General features: G+C 39.4%; 1 protein-coding gene and 1 pseudogene across 1 annotated transcript in view; one reads left to right on the top strand and one right to left on the bottom strand.

Annotated features, from left to right (window-relative positions):
* Pkhd1 (PKHD1 ciliary IPT domain containing fibrocystin/polyductin) overlaps positions 1 to 15,141 on the bottom strand; it is a 563,112-nt gene that overhangs the window by 354,922 nt on the left and 193,049 nt on the right. Inside the window, exons 41-43 of the mRNA XM_008825215.3 lie at positions 9,045 to 9,170; positions 6,861 to 6,917; positions 6,291 to 6,421 (exon numbers count right to left, since the gene is read on the bottom strand). Of these exons, the coding sequence (XP_008823437.1) occupies positions 6,291 to 6,421; positions 6,861 to 6,917; positions 9,045 to 9,170 (314 nt within the window). The remainder of the gene's footprint in view (positions 1 to 6,290; positions 6,422 to 6,860; positions 6,918 to 9,044; positions 9,171 to 15,141) is intronic.
* Positions 12,687 to 13,550, top strand: LOC115068788 (annotated as a pseudogene).

Here is a 15,141-nt window from a genome sequence, read left to right as displayed (position 1 = left end):
GGATGGTGCCGTTGGTATTCAGTGAGCAGAAACCAAAGACAGTGCTGCTCAGGGGACACCTTCCACTATCCACCAAAGAGGATTTTTTTTGGCACAAACTATCAAAACTATCACAGCTGAGAAAGCATATCCAATGTGTTATTAAAGCAACCCCCACACAACTTCCAGTACCCTATATCCAATATTTGATGGAATTATGAAAATACAATGAATTATAATAAGAATGCATTAATAGTCCACATGGAGAGTGTTTATTTTCAAAACAATCAAACCTGGTATTACTCATTCCCCACCCCCAAAATATTTCCTAGCATTAAATCACTCATCCCAATCCTGTGCTTAAAAAGAGAGACTGATATGGGGCTGGAGAGATGACTCAGCAGTTAAGAATACTTGTTCTTCCAAAGGACCTGGGTTTGATTCCCAGCATCCACATGGCAGCTAACAACTGTCTATAACTCCTGTTCCAGGGGATCCAACACCCTCTTCTGGCCTCTGCTGGCATTGCACGCATGTGGTACACTTAAATAGATGCTGATATGAACTGATTTTCAGCCTCAGGAAGAATCCTTATCTCTCAATGAGTTAATACAAGTACCCAAAATATCTCCTCAACCCTCAGAAGTACACAAATAGCACAGCGTTTATTCTGAATCACGATTGCAAATTGGAACCTACCTTAACACATTATATATGACTCTTCATCTTCCAGATCAACTCCAGACTGTGTCTCTACCACACCTATGGCCACACCTATGACCCACACCTGTGATGTACTAATAATTAAGAACTGAAGGTTAAAGAAGAAAGTTCTGGAACCCAGGAAAAATGTCTTATTAAAGTACTCACTGTGCAAGCAGGTAGATATAAGTTTAGAATCCTAACAAAATGTAAAAAGCCTGGAGTAGCAATTGGTACCTGTATTCCTAGTACTGAGGAAGCAGAGTCAGGAATATCATTGGGCCTGCTCGCTAGAAAATATCTCAACTGAATGAGTGAGTTCCAGTTTCAGTGAGAGAACCTGTATCACAAAATTAAATGGAGAGCCAACAAGATAACTCGACAGCTAAAGGTACTTGTTGCCAAAACTAGCCACCTTAGTTCAATCCCCAGGACCCACATGGTGGAAGGAGAGGACTGACTCCCACAAGTTGCTCTTTGACCTCCTGTAGTGGTTTGAATGAAAATGTCCCCCATAGGCTCCAAGTATTTGGACATTTCGTCCCCAGTTGGTGGTGCTGTTTTGGGAGGTCTTAGAAGCTGTGTCTATCCTGGAGGAAGCACATCACTGGGGGGTGGGAGGGAGGGGAAGCTTAGAGAGTTCTTAAGCCTTGCCATATCTCTAGCTGTTCTCTTGCTTCCTAAGCCTGCTTGAAGATGTGGGAGCTTAACTTCTGCTGCTCCTCCTCCAGCCATCTCCAGCCACCATGTTTCCCCGCTATGATGGATTGTAATCCCCCCAGAACTGTAAGCTCAAATAAATTCTTCCTTCTATTATGGGTCAGTGTTTCTATCACAGCAACAATACTGAAAGTAACTAATACAGCTCCTTTTGCAGGTGATGGTACATATGCATACACACACACACACACACACACACACACACACACACAGAGATGACTCTTAAACACCCACTTTACTGCAATCAGGCAAACAGGGAGCATATGGGTCAAAGGCTGACAATGACACACATCTATTTCATTACCACTGTATGCCCCTCATTACCAAGACTTTATGAAAAGGGAAATTATTTCAAAAGTTCAGAAATATATTCCAGAGGATGCATCCTTATTCATCGCCTTTGCCTGTGCTGGTGCTCAGAAAGCATGCATTTTCAGTGAATGAAAGCACCCTTTGAGTCATCTGCCCCAGTGCCATCAGTATTTATGAAACATCTGAGTGATCACACACAAACACTTTCCAAGTGCATTTGTAGTTGGACAAGAGATTGCAGCTTTGGTCCTCTGTTAGCCGATAGGACTCACTTTTCTTACACAAGAAGCACATCAGCAGTCAGGTCGCATTACTTCCTGGCCCTTTTATGCTCAATCCCTATTGGGTATGCTACAAAGGATTCAGAAGGAAACTGCATACTTATGCAGGCAGTCAGCTGCTTGCAGGGAAGGGTTTAAGGCAAGCAGGGAATTTTGTGTGGAAATCAATTCTTTGCGGAAGTGAATGTATTATGGACATTCAAGCAAGAGAAATTCCAGAGAGAAATTAACTGCCCAAGTAAGCCAACTCCTTGAGGAGTATGTATCTGTAGTCACCAGGAAAAAAAAAGGGGGGGGGTAGTTAACCCTTCAGGCAACTCTTAAATATGCATTACCTATTGAGTGGGGAGAGCTAGAGAACTGGGGTTGGGTTCTTTAAACACAGAATTCCTTACAAAATTGATTCACAAACCAGAACAAATTCCCCTCAAATTAAATGTATGTCACCAATGGGCTCTTCAGGGGTTTCCATGGACTCTCCTAAATCAGAGTATGTGCAGAGGAAGTTTCTGACACCTATGTAAACATGGGAAACTCTGAAATCCTGGGAGTGAGCTGTTCGCTGCTGCCTGAGACAGACTGTCCAGCAGGAGGGGATGGGAAAAGCAGGGTCATGAAGACTGTGCCAGACAAAAAGAATCCCTGTGACAGGAACTGAAGACTTTAACGCTGGAGGTGATAGAAGTCAGGCCTGGCACGAAGTGCTATGAATAGCTATGACAATTCATAAGGGAGACCACATCAAATCTGCTTTTAAAAAGCACAGCAATGTTTCATAAAGGAATATACAAAGAAATATGGCAAGGCCTCTGTGAATTCCAAAAAAATACCACAAAATTGTCACTGGTGAGAAGGCACAGAGCTCAGGCTTTGCTTTTCAGGGAAACTGTCCTTTAATTAGTTCAGCTATAGCCTAGGTAGTGAGACTGCAGATGACTTGGAGAATTCCTTTGTGCCATGAAGAGCTGAACGATGACAAAATGTCAGGCTGTCTGAATGGAAGCCAAGATGGATTCTCTAAGCTATGGCTCAGAGTTTGGTTCTAGATTCAAAATAAGGACAATTCAGGAATAACATAAAACCACAGAATATTGCACACAATTAAGGATCTCTACCCCTACCTATATGTCAAGGATTTCAGGCTTATACCTAGGTTGATGCTCATACTGGAAGATTAGGCTACCTCCTTCAAATCTAAATGAGGGTCTTTCTCAATTAATAGTAGTACACCAATGTACTACACCAAATTAGATGTCATTCTGTGACCATAGACATGTTATTGGTGGAAGCTGGGTGACAGGCAAACAGGAACACTTTTATTTTATATTTTTGCAACCTCTTGTGAGTCTGAAATTACTTTGAAATTAAACATTTAAAGGCCAAGGAGGCAGCTCATTGAGTAAATTCTTGTAATGCAAGCATGAGGACCTAAGTTCAAATTCCTGGTCCCACATAAAAACTGAACACAGAAGTATATGTCTATAACCCCAATGCTGACAGGTCTAAGACACGTGGATCCCCTGAGCTAACTAGCCAGCAGTCAGGGCAAATTGCTTATATCTCTGAGTTCAATAAGAGACCCTGATCAAAAAAACACACAGTGGAGAGTAACAGAGGAAGACATACGATGCTAGCCTCTGACCATCACATGCACATGTGCACAAGTGAAAATACACTCACATACACATATGTAGACACATTCGAACATACTCACGTATGCATATACCACAAACATATACAACAAAACAATGTTTCAAATAATAAGGACAATCCTAATTTATCACAGTCTTACAGTGGCATACAAGGCTACAGTACATTCCCTTGAGGGTCAACCCAACCCTGAACCAGTCATATAGCAGGAAATAAAAGCTACCACCCATGGAACAGTAACTCCAATAAAAGATCTCTCTCCCCCACTAAATAGAACCACTTTCTGCTGTATTTCTTTCTGTTCACATGGTACACATATCCATATGACTGGAGCTGTACCCGTCTTATTATCCTTTTGCAAAAAGGTATGTGTCTAGAATGCATTCTTCAAAATACTGTGTGTATTATCCACATGGGACACATGAAGTAAACATAAACTGACTAAATAAGCTTCCTTTGGTCTCATGGCAAAGGAAACCTATAACTTTTAAGTTTTTCCACATGTGCTCAGTTATCACCTATGTGCTTAACATGACACAGCCCAGATAAAAGAAGACAAAAATGCAACGTAACAGAAAATTAGTAGCATAGCTGAAAATTTGGACCAATCTTTGCAAGACTGCATATTGACAGAGAAGTCTAACAGATCTAAACCTTGCTAATAACTAATCCTCTCATTCTCATTCATACCTCCTCAAAATGATTTTGAGGTCTTAGGGTGTGTATTTTTCTTCCCTTTTTCTTATCTTCCAATTACCTCTACTTTGGTTTTAAAACTATACCTACATTCACTATTGATCAACTACTATATTTTAGAGACTATATTGAAATGTAAAGCTAATAATCTCATGAAAAGAGAACTACAAGATTAGGTCATTTAAGAAAATATCTAATGAATCTGCATTACCTGTTTACCCTAAAACCACAAAACCACATTCTTAAAACATGTCTTACACACACACACACACACACACACACACACACACACACACACAATTTTCTAGTGTAGACTTAAAACAAAGAACATAAATGATTTGAAATGAAAGGCACCTGGGGGTTATTTGGGGCTCCATTTTTCCATTGCTAATTGGGTGGTGTTCTACAGTCTACAAAGGTTCACAGGATGCTCTAGTTTTTCAGATGCATCCCCTGTTGCTGCACCTACAACCAGTTCAACCAACTCTTCTTCCTTTCAACAACGACTTCTGGCAAGAAAACAATGCACACTCCCTGCCCAGCGAGGCCAGGATACTCTAGCCTCATGCAGGAAGATGAGCTGGGTAACCTTGAGGGTTCACTTTCGTCTAGGTATTTCAACATATACAAGATTATATTACCCAAGAAAGTAAAACATATCATCGCTGTCCAGGCCCCAAGCCTGGCAGCATAGCTATTCAACAAGCCTCATAGTAGCCAACAAGTTAAGTGCAACTTGCCTAGAGTTTAGTTTCTGATGAACCATGCAATTCTGCCTCCTTTTGTCACTGGCCTATTAGCCACCCCTATTAGGCACCTAAAATGGTGTGTAAGTGCTGTGCTTGGGAAAAACACAATTAAGAGTGTAAGGAGAGTTGATCAGAGAACCACAACTTTTTATTAGGGGTTACTCGGCTGAAGGTAATTAAGAGCGGATGATTGGTGAGAGAGTAGCTCGTCTTCTTGCTCCTCAGAAACTGGCGTAAATGTCATGTCACTGTAGAGAAAGGGGCTTGGTGGGGCTGTACATCTGTAAATGCTCAGAGCATTGTTCTGGAAAAGTGAGGGCTTTAACCCTACTTCTACCTCTATAAGTAGTCCATGGGATAAAATGACTGGAGATGGAGAAACAAAGACAGACTTCTGCTATTCTAATGCAATTCCTCACTCACAAATCTGTGGTCAAATGTTAACTGTATCCAGAAAAAAAATGACATCACAAAAGGGTCAAAATTTTATCACATTAAGCTGTACTAAATAATGGGGTAAAAATTAAGATCATTAAGATGTAACTCATCCTCTTGAAACCTAAATCTACTATACCTCCTGATTCAATGTAAAATCTTCTTAAAAGGCAGAATCATGACAAAATGAAAATGATAAGATAATGAGTACTCAATAAGTAATTGCTATCAGAATCAAGAGGTCAAAAGCAACAAGACACTACAGTTTGTGCTATCAGAAGATGATAAATATATATTTTGTTAAGCTCCATACAGAGATTGTTTTAAGTAGTTTTTATATGAATCCTGAGAAAAATTATTAAATTTATTCCAAAGTACTTGTTTATCACAAAATTATAAACTAATTTCTTTTTTTTAAAGTTCTATCTATATGGGTGTTTTGCATGCATGCATGTATGTAAGTGCACCACGTGGGTGTGATGCCCAACAAGCTCAAAAGAGAGTGTCAGAGCCCCTGGAACTGGCATTATGAATGGTTGTTAGCTGCTATGTGGGTGCTGGGACTGGAACCTGGGTCCTCTGCAAGAGCTGCCAGTGGTCTTAACTTCTGAACCTTTTCTCCAGGCCCATAAACTAATTTCTTGATATTAGTGTATAGAAAGTAAACAATTAAAATGAAGTATTGGATGATCCTGCTCCTGTGAAGTGTAGGAAGGGATTTTCTACACCTCAGTTCAGACCCTCCGGGTGGAACTAAAGCTCTTACCTCTATCATGTTGGTGGGACTGTGGATGTAGATACCACATGGTGCCAACATTTCAGAGTTGGAGAGTCCCTCGGCTCCGGAAACACTGAGGATCACATTGTTCCTTATTACGTTTCCCTGTTCTGACCAACATAACATTAAAATTAAATAAATAAATAAATCAAACCAGGGGGGCTCACAACTTAATACTCTTGACTCTACTAACAAACAGCATAGTTCATATGTTTGTGCTTTATCATTATTATATCCTAAAATTATATATGTTACATATTAAAGGTATATCTTTAAAAATAAATTGTCATAAGGTCTGCAATACTTCAGTCAATGTCTCTATACCCAAGTGCATGAAGACAGCTCTAATGGGACTCAGTGGGTTAGAGGGGAAAAGATTATAACAAGCTATGAATTTGGGAGGGGGGCATGGGTCTGGGAGAAGTTAGGGGGAAGGAAAGGGGATGGGTATGATCAAAACACATTGTATACGTGTATGAAACTCTCAAAGAATAAATTTTTGTAATATAATGATTATAGATGGACTAGAAGATATTCTAAATAGATTTGCATATTTTCCATCCTTTCCTTCAGCAATGGTCTCACAGGAGTTATATCTTCTCTCTGTGAAGGTCCCTGAGAACAGAAGAATGTACTTCTGCATATTGATTTATTTACTTTTGTGTATGAAGCAGACAAAAGTTACAAGAGCACATGGACTTTTAGTCACAGAGTGCTACGGATCTGAAGTCGACTTTAAATAAAAAGAAATGGACCTTCCATTTTAGTTATTAGAAGGAATCTAAGTGAATGTCCTCACTGCCAAAAGCTACACAGGCAGACCTGGTGAAACTCATGAAAGCAAACAAAACGGCATGAATGTGAGAAAGGGACTTGTAGGACAGAGGGGAGACCTGACAGGTATGGGAGGAATATAGGGGTGGGGAGGACATAAGAGGATTCAGAATGCATTTCATAGAACTAACTCAATAAAAATTTTAATGATAAAAAAGTCACATGGCCTCATCCTGGGTGCTCAAATTGCAGGAACCCCTTTTCCCTGGAAGGACTGAAATCTCCTGGACAAACAGACTGCACAGCATCAAGGACCCTCACCCCCAATGAGAATAGACTAGAGGAGCTGAGCATGCCCACCATAAGACAAAACGAGGGTTTATTCACTCAACTGGCACCAAGACATAGCCAGCCCACAGAAGCCCTCATTGCTAGGACTTCACGTATCTGAGATGCCCATGCCATCTCATGGGTCTGGGTTAGCAATATTTTAGACATGACACTGAGAACTTTATAATGAGTTAATAAATATTTTTATTCCCTCACTTACAATACAACAGATGTAAAGAACCAATATTCTGCAATAACCAAGGCTGAATTCCTCCTACAGGTTTTCTTTTGTACTTACTCTATATTGTTTTCTGCTAAGATTAAATAGTTAGGATACCATCCTGGATTTTCACAAAGGGTAGCAGACTTTCCCTTACACAAAGAAAAGTAAAGACAAACAGACTGAAGTCTATATCTGTTGGTTTGATGTCCCTGAGGCTGTTCTTCTCTAATCAAAAGATTTTTCTGCACTTCATCACCTCAAGGATCCTTAGCTCTTTGCCTTTCAAGCTGGAGTTTGTTTTAAAGTAAGTTCATAAGATCCATATTCCCTCACTAAACAACTTCCCTCTGGAATTAGAACCTTTGTAGCTTTTTATCTCAACAGACTGCTTCTAAGTAAAACATACATCTTCCCACTGATCATATCACTGGATTCATTTAAATACAAAACACTAACAAGTAGAGTTATGGTCTTACTTCCAATGAAAATCTCTGGTTTGCTTTTATTTCCTGATACAACTAGAGACTAGTGGCTCATTAATTCATTTCTTTCAACTGATGGGCCTATAATATACTACTAATTTAAGACAGAATCTGGTAGTAAAATATAAGGAATCAGATGATTAGAACAGTGACATATAATTTTAAACTAAGGGGTGTTGATTGGTCCTTAAGGAGTTTAAATGTACAGACTTGACTTGGAGATTGAGGGGAGAGTGGATGTTGCAGGAAGAGAGTAAGTAAATCTTCTAGAAGAATAAAATAAAGTAACTCTGTATCACTAGGGTACAGGGGAGGAAAAAAAAAAGAACAATGTAAGTACAGAGATTAATTGGAGTAAAAGTCACTGATAACTTTTAAGTCACTGGTATCTTTGAGCCTAATTAAAACTTTCGAAGTATTTTTTTTTAAAAGCAATGAGAAACTCTTAAAGGACATGGAGAGAAGTGATGTGATACCATCTGAGATTTCTAGTAATAACCCTGGGTTTTGCATGAACTTCAGGAGAAAAGGGGGGAGGCACATGACCAGGAAGATATTGAAATATGAACTTCCACAAGCCACATGAGCATATAAGCACAAATTCAAGATTTTCAAAACTTTGGCAACATCATCCAAGTTTGGCCATTGGAGTCAGTACATGCACTTAGAATTATAGTGAAAATTTAAAACATCAAACTTTAAAACACCTCATTACGCGTTTATTAACCCAATTTCAACTTTTAAATGATTAGTTTCCTATTGATAACGTTGAGTAAGTCATTCAGTGATGACTGCACTTAAATCTGGAATTTTAAATCATGGCCCATTTGCAATGATTTCATAAATCCATAATTTAGCATTTGAGAGAATTCTTTATGAAAAACTATGAATTCTACTCAAAAAAAGCAACATTAACCAAGCACATTTACTTACCCACCAGCAACGCATGGCCCATAATCTTGTATAATACATTACTGTCCACCTTCAGACCTTGGGTCCCGTGTATGCTGAGACCTCTGCTGAAGGAGCCCCATATTGTACAGCTTTGGAGGTAGGAACCTGAACAGGAAAGAATAAGCTGACAAATGGACTTGCACCTCAAAGACTCCTCAGGTTCTGTTAGCCATGACCAAATAAGCTATACCATCACTAAAGCATCTTCCCAAACAAAAATGAAACTCACTTTTTTGGAAAAAGCAAACTAATTTAGAAATTGGGGAACTAATGCTAATGGCTCTGGAAGATTAAACTGGTTGATATGCAAGGAGCAAATGTTAAAGAGTGTTATCATCTGAGAAAGAGAAAGTATGGCCAAGTCACAGAGCCACATGACTGTCAAGATTTCTATCTGGTCAATATGGATCATTACAATATGACAAAAAATAGGTCAAGGACTTGGGAGAATACTGCCTATGGATTAACCCAGATATTTGGAAAATGACATCTTACACAGGGAGCTATAGTCATTATTTCTTGAGCTATAAATCAATATTTGTAACTGGCCAAGCAATGAGAGTCTTAGAGAAAGATGGCCTGATACTCTTATACCAGAGAGTTAGCAAAGCCAAATGTTGACCTGAGGACCAGGTTTATGAAGCTAAAGGGAAGTTGTTTTAACTATGTTGAAAAGAAATGACATTTAGGAAAATGATTACTCTGACTCAATCTCTATATTGATCACCCCAAATAATGGTATATGGCCTGGGAGAGTCAGTAAATAAATATTTGCCATTAACTACAGTTGTACAACACAGAATAGCATTTCTGACAATGATGGGCTGCAAGTATGATGGTGGTCCCCTGAGATTATAGTGGCGTGAGAAAGGTTTGCTGCCTGATGATACAGTGACCATCATAGCATTGAAGCCTGACACATCATTCACGTGTTTGCTGTGATGTTGGTTAAAGAAACCAACTGCACTGCTGGTTACATAAAGATATAGCACATATACTCATGTACAGTAGATAACACTCAGTAATAATAAGTAATTATATTACTGGGTTATATGTCAATAACTTCTTACCATTATTTTAGATTGTATTCCTTTTACTTATAAAAATTTAAAAACTTAATGTAACCAACACTTTCTTCTAAACCACCAGCAGCCTCTTCTATCTCGTGTGTACCTCTGTCGATTACATGAAGAAGCCATATGTTAGCCAGACATGGGGGCACAGGCTTCTAATCCTAGCACTTGAGAACCTAAGACCAGAGGAACATAGTGGGAATTAAAGACAAACCTCGACTACACAACGAGTTCCAGAATAGTCTAAGCTACAGAGTGAAACCCAGTTTCCTAAAATCAAGAAGGAAGGAGGGAGGGAGGGAGAGAGGGAGGGAGGGAGGGAAGGAGGGAAGGAAGGAAGGAAGGAAGGAAGAAGGAAGGAAGGAAGGAAGGAAGGAAGGAAGGAAGGAAGGAAGGAAGGAAGGAAGGAAGGGGAAAGTGAGGGATATGGCGAGGTAGTAGGGCCATGTGGCATTAGTAACCTATACCATCTAGGTCTATGTAAATATACTCAATGATACACAATGGTAAAATTGCCTAGGGGTGCTGTTATGATTGAAATCTGAAATGACCCTAACAGGTTCATGTGCTTGGGCACCTGATCCACAGATGCCAAATGTTTTGAATACTAGAAAAGCAACTCTGGTTTATGGATTAACTCAACTTTTGAAACTGAAATTATCCAGAAAATGATAAGCAATGATGTCTTACAGATCCTGTATCTCCTCCTTTCTCTCAATCTCAGTGCTCCTAAGGCCTGGGACATATGCCAAAACTATCAATAATTGAACTCAGCATGGGCCCAAAGGTGATGCCAGGGCAGGGAGCAAGCACATGGGCACTTTTGGGAGATGAGTAATACATCAGAGAGCCTGGAAGAGTGTGTCATGGCTGTGGTGGCCTTTCCCATTCACAGCATGGGAGGAGGCGCATCCCTAAAGTTCCCATGATAGAAATTAAACATTACTTGAAGAAACTTCACATTTTAGATAAAGTCATTGCACTTCTCCTCTGTAGATTATTTCCTCCAACTTGTTTTTATTGATATCCTTTGAGGTATTAAATGCAAAGAGATTGTACCACGCACTAGTAGAAAAGGCCCCCGCGCCAAGAATAACCATCCCAAGCTCTGGTGACAGGAAGAACACAGGTTTACTTATAAAGTTGCGATCTCTGTGGGATGGAGAGATGCAGAGTTTACAAGACTTTGAAGCAACACTTTCTTGCTACGACTGAAGATTCTTGCTAGGTGAATATCTGATGGAGATGGGAAGATGGCTCTGTTGGTAAAGTGCTTGCTTTGTAAGCACAGGGCATGAGTTTGATCCCCAGAACCCATGTTTTACACACACACACACACACACACACACACACACACACACAAGGAGTAATCACAGTGCTGGGGAGGAAGAGACAGGCAGATCTTGGGGCTTCCTGATGGAGCAACCTAACCTGCTTGGCAAGCTCCAGGCCAAAACACCAAGAAGGTTGACAGTATATCTGAGGAATGATACCTGTTCTAGTTTGTCTCTCCATTGCTGTGACAAAATACTCTTACCAGTCCAACTTGGGGAGGAAAGGGTTTATTTTATGTTACATATCCCGGGTCACAGTTCATCAGGGAGCCCAAGGTAGGAACTCAGGGCAGGAACCTGGAGGCAGGAGCTGGAGCACAGGCCATGGAGGAATGCTGCTTACTGGCTTGCTCCCCTGGCCCCTGCTCAGCCTGCTTTCTTATGCAACACAGGCCCACCTGCCCAAGGGTGGCACCACCCACAGTGGGCTGGGCCCTCCCACATCACTCAACGATCAAGAAGATGCCCCACAGACATGGCCACAGGCCAGTCCAATGGCGGCAATTCCCCAGTTGAGGCTCCCTCAACCCAGATGTGTCAAGTTGACACTAAAGCTATCCAGCACAGTACCTGAGGTTAGTCTCTGGCCTCCACTTATACCCACACACATAGGAACATATGTGACCCCATATTAACATATATATACATATGAACACATATACATGCGCCCCCTCACATATTTAGATGTGTATCACATGCATACACACATGTATGTAAGTAAAAGAGAATATTTGGTGAACCAGTTGTATAAAACAAGTAAGAGTAAGACAGAAAGTTCATTTAGAAGTTAAGTATCCAGAGCTTTTTAATCATGCAGATATCAGAATCTCCCTTCAGAAGAATAGCCCAAAACATCAGTCAGCCCCATGTGAAGAAGTAGATGAAGGAAGAACTCAGAAACTACATGTTATCTCACAGAATGTCAACTTGGGACCAATTGGAAATTATTGTGCTAAAGCAACTGACTTTGATTTTTTTAATTTGTATTTATTTATTTTTATTTTTATGTGTGTATTTGGCCTACATGTATGCAAGTATATCATATGCATGCAGTACTCTTGGGGGCCAGAAAAGGGAGTTGGATCCCTTGGAGCTGGAGTTACAGATGGTTGCTGGGAATCAAACCTAGGTCCTCTGCAAGAACAACCAGTGCTCTTAACCACTAAGCCATCTCTCCAACCCCAAAATTGATTTTTTAAAAAAATTATTGGAAAATGCAGGTCTTAGAAGATGTCCTTGCAAAATGGGAGCTGGATGGAAAATTTCATACTATCAAAGTGTTACAGAAAAAAAGTAGTTTTCACCAGAAGAAACCAATTATGGCTGAACATAACATGCTTTTAAAAATGAGAAACATCACTTTTGGTTAGATTGAATTATTCTTTCCAAACAATGGGAAGGCTTTATTTTCTTCTGGACTCGGTTAAGTGGAGAGGAATTGCTTTTTTCCTTTACAAAGAAAATAGTCTTCCTGAACACAGAGAAATGTTTTATGGTGCTGAAATGGCCAGTACCTTGGGTTCCCTGCACTCTATCAAAATACGATACAGAGACTTAAAGTCAAGATATCTTTTTTATTCAGTTGGACATGTTGACTTACCAGATATGAGCTTTGTAAAGAAAGAGCAGCAATTTCTGATAGCACCACAACCCTTTATGGGACACTGGAGTGCCTTGTACCTGAAGTAATCAGAAAACAGCCCTATAGCAACACTGAATGCTGTTGGTACCTTGATGCTGCTTTGTGTGAAATACATCCTGAAAACATTGCTGAAAGTTGTGATAATGTTCTTCATAAGCCTCTAAGCTTGAGGCCAGGAGTAAGCCTGACCACTTACCCTATACTGCACGAACTCCTAATAAAAGGCAGGTAAAATGGACTTGATGGAAAAGGAAAATCAGAAAATTCAGAATCATCCTTTTCCTGAATCATTCAGCTGGACTGATCTTATACAAAAGATGATCCCAACACTGTTTAATCTTATCGTGGCTGGACCACATTAGGGTTAAATCATATCAGGAACTTTGACACCATATTTACAGAGCACACAGCTCTGTATTCTGCATGTGTCTTTTGACTGTTCTACAGGGAATGCCATGAATTGGAGGCAGGTGATAGATATGAGGGCTGGTTTTTATCACCTGATTAGGAAGCTTCACCTGAAGAATGTCTTGATTGTTTAGCTGATACAGGAAGACCAAATGTGCATTATGGTAGCAGCCCAGATACAAAGGGGTGTGGCAGAAGGAAGATTATTCATCTTTTGTTTGCTTGACCTTCCCTCTCGCCCACAAGTTAATTTATCCAGTTGCTGCTGATGCTGATTTCTTTGCTGATGTGGGAGCCTGTGTTTTCCAGGCTCTGTTCTTGACTGAGGACCAGCAGCTCTTCAGGAGTCCTCTGGGGTTTTGGAACCAGGTTGGGTCCACTGATCCATCCAGCCCTGTGTAGACTGAGCAGCTACTGTGGTCTCGGGCTGTCCAGTGTGAGACAGCACTGGCAGCTATTCTAGCTGCTGACATACCCATTCAGCCACAAGGATTGTGCGTGCACCTACCGGGTTCTCAGTCTCCTGGGTGTGATCCAGCTGTAGTTACAATTTCAAAGTAAACTGACTAATAAATTTTATATATTTCAGACAATGAGTTTGATTGCTTTCTTTCACTCTCCTCCTTCAGTAGACAATTCAGAAGACAATTCAGACAATCCAGTGAGCAAATCCAGCTCCGTGGACTTGAAACTAGCATTGAAACTCCTATTTCTGTGAATATATTCATAAATATGTACATGTATAAACAGAGCGACATTTTTACATGTAATGTTGAAAACTATGAAAAATGTATGTTTCTGCTACATGGAAGGAAATAGTGTTTTTCAAATAAATAAATTTTGAATTAGATTTGTAATCTTGTTTATTTTGCTTATTTTTAAATAGAAAGTTTTAAAGCTGTCATTCTCAGGATAGGTTTCTTTATAAATAAACCTGTATTTTGCTATTGACTTTTTAAAGTAGTCTATCTGTTAAGATAAGGCATATTAGTTAAATTATCACTTTTATCATATAAGAAGTCTCTAATTGATACTTACTGTTTAAGAAGAAACCATATCTTTCTATAATAAACCTAAAATAATCATATCTTTAATCAGGATTAAAGTATCAAACTATGATTAACGCACTGACTGATTAATGACACCAAATAACAATTTATTTTATATATAAGAAGTGACAAAAATAAATCCTTTCATTTTCAAATGCCAGTTCAAACTTGTGCATCACTTTTCCTCCGAAAGAACAACACAAAAATGTAATGGTTGGAAATTTCAAGAATTCCCTAAGGTAAAAAGAATAATAAAATACTCCTGGACTTTTTTTTAGGTGGAGCTAAAAATAAATGCTTTGTGTGATATATTCTATTCATGTTCCTTTAGGTCTTCTGAATATTTATATACTGTTAAGTAGGTCTAAACCTTCATATCTATTTTTGGAAATAGTTATTTCAAAATTATCTTTCTAATTGGTCAAAGAACACTTCCTAGAGTATTTATCTAGTTGGGGAATTAAAAGTATGGCAATCTGGATCAGTGTAAATGCATGTAATTTTACTATGCTATCATAAAAATAATTTAGTAGATGCATATTTGATATCTTTTGGTCATTATTCTGGGTG

This window comes from Nannospalax galili, unplaced genomic scaffold (genome assembly GCF_000622305.1).
Source record: "Nannospalax galili isolate Female #2095 unplaced genomic scaffold, S.galili_v1.0 scaffold329, whole genome shotgun sequence".
NCBI classification, from domain to species: Eukaryota; Metazoa; Chordata; class Mammalia; order Rodentia; family Spalacidae; genus Nannospalax; species Nannospalax galili.
This window is presented reverse-complemented; position numbering and strand designations above follow the sequence as displayed.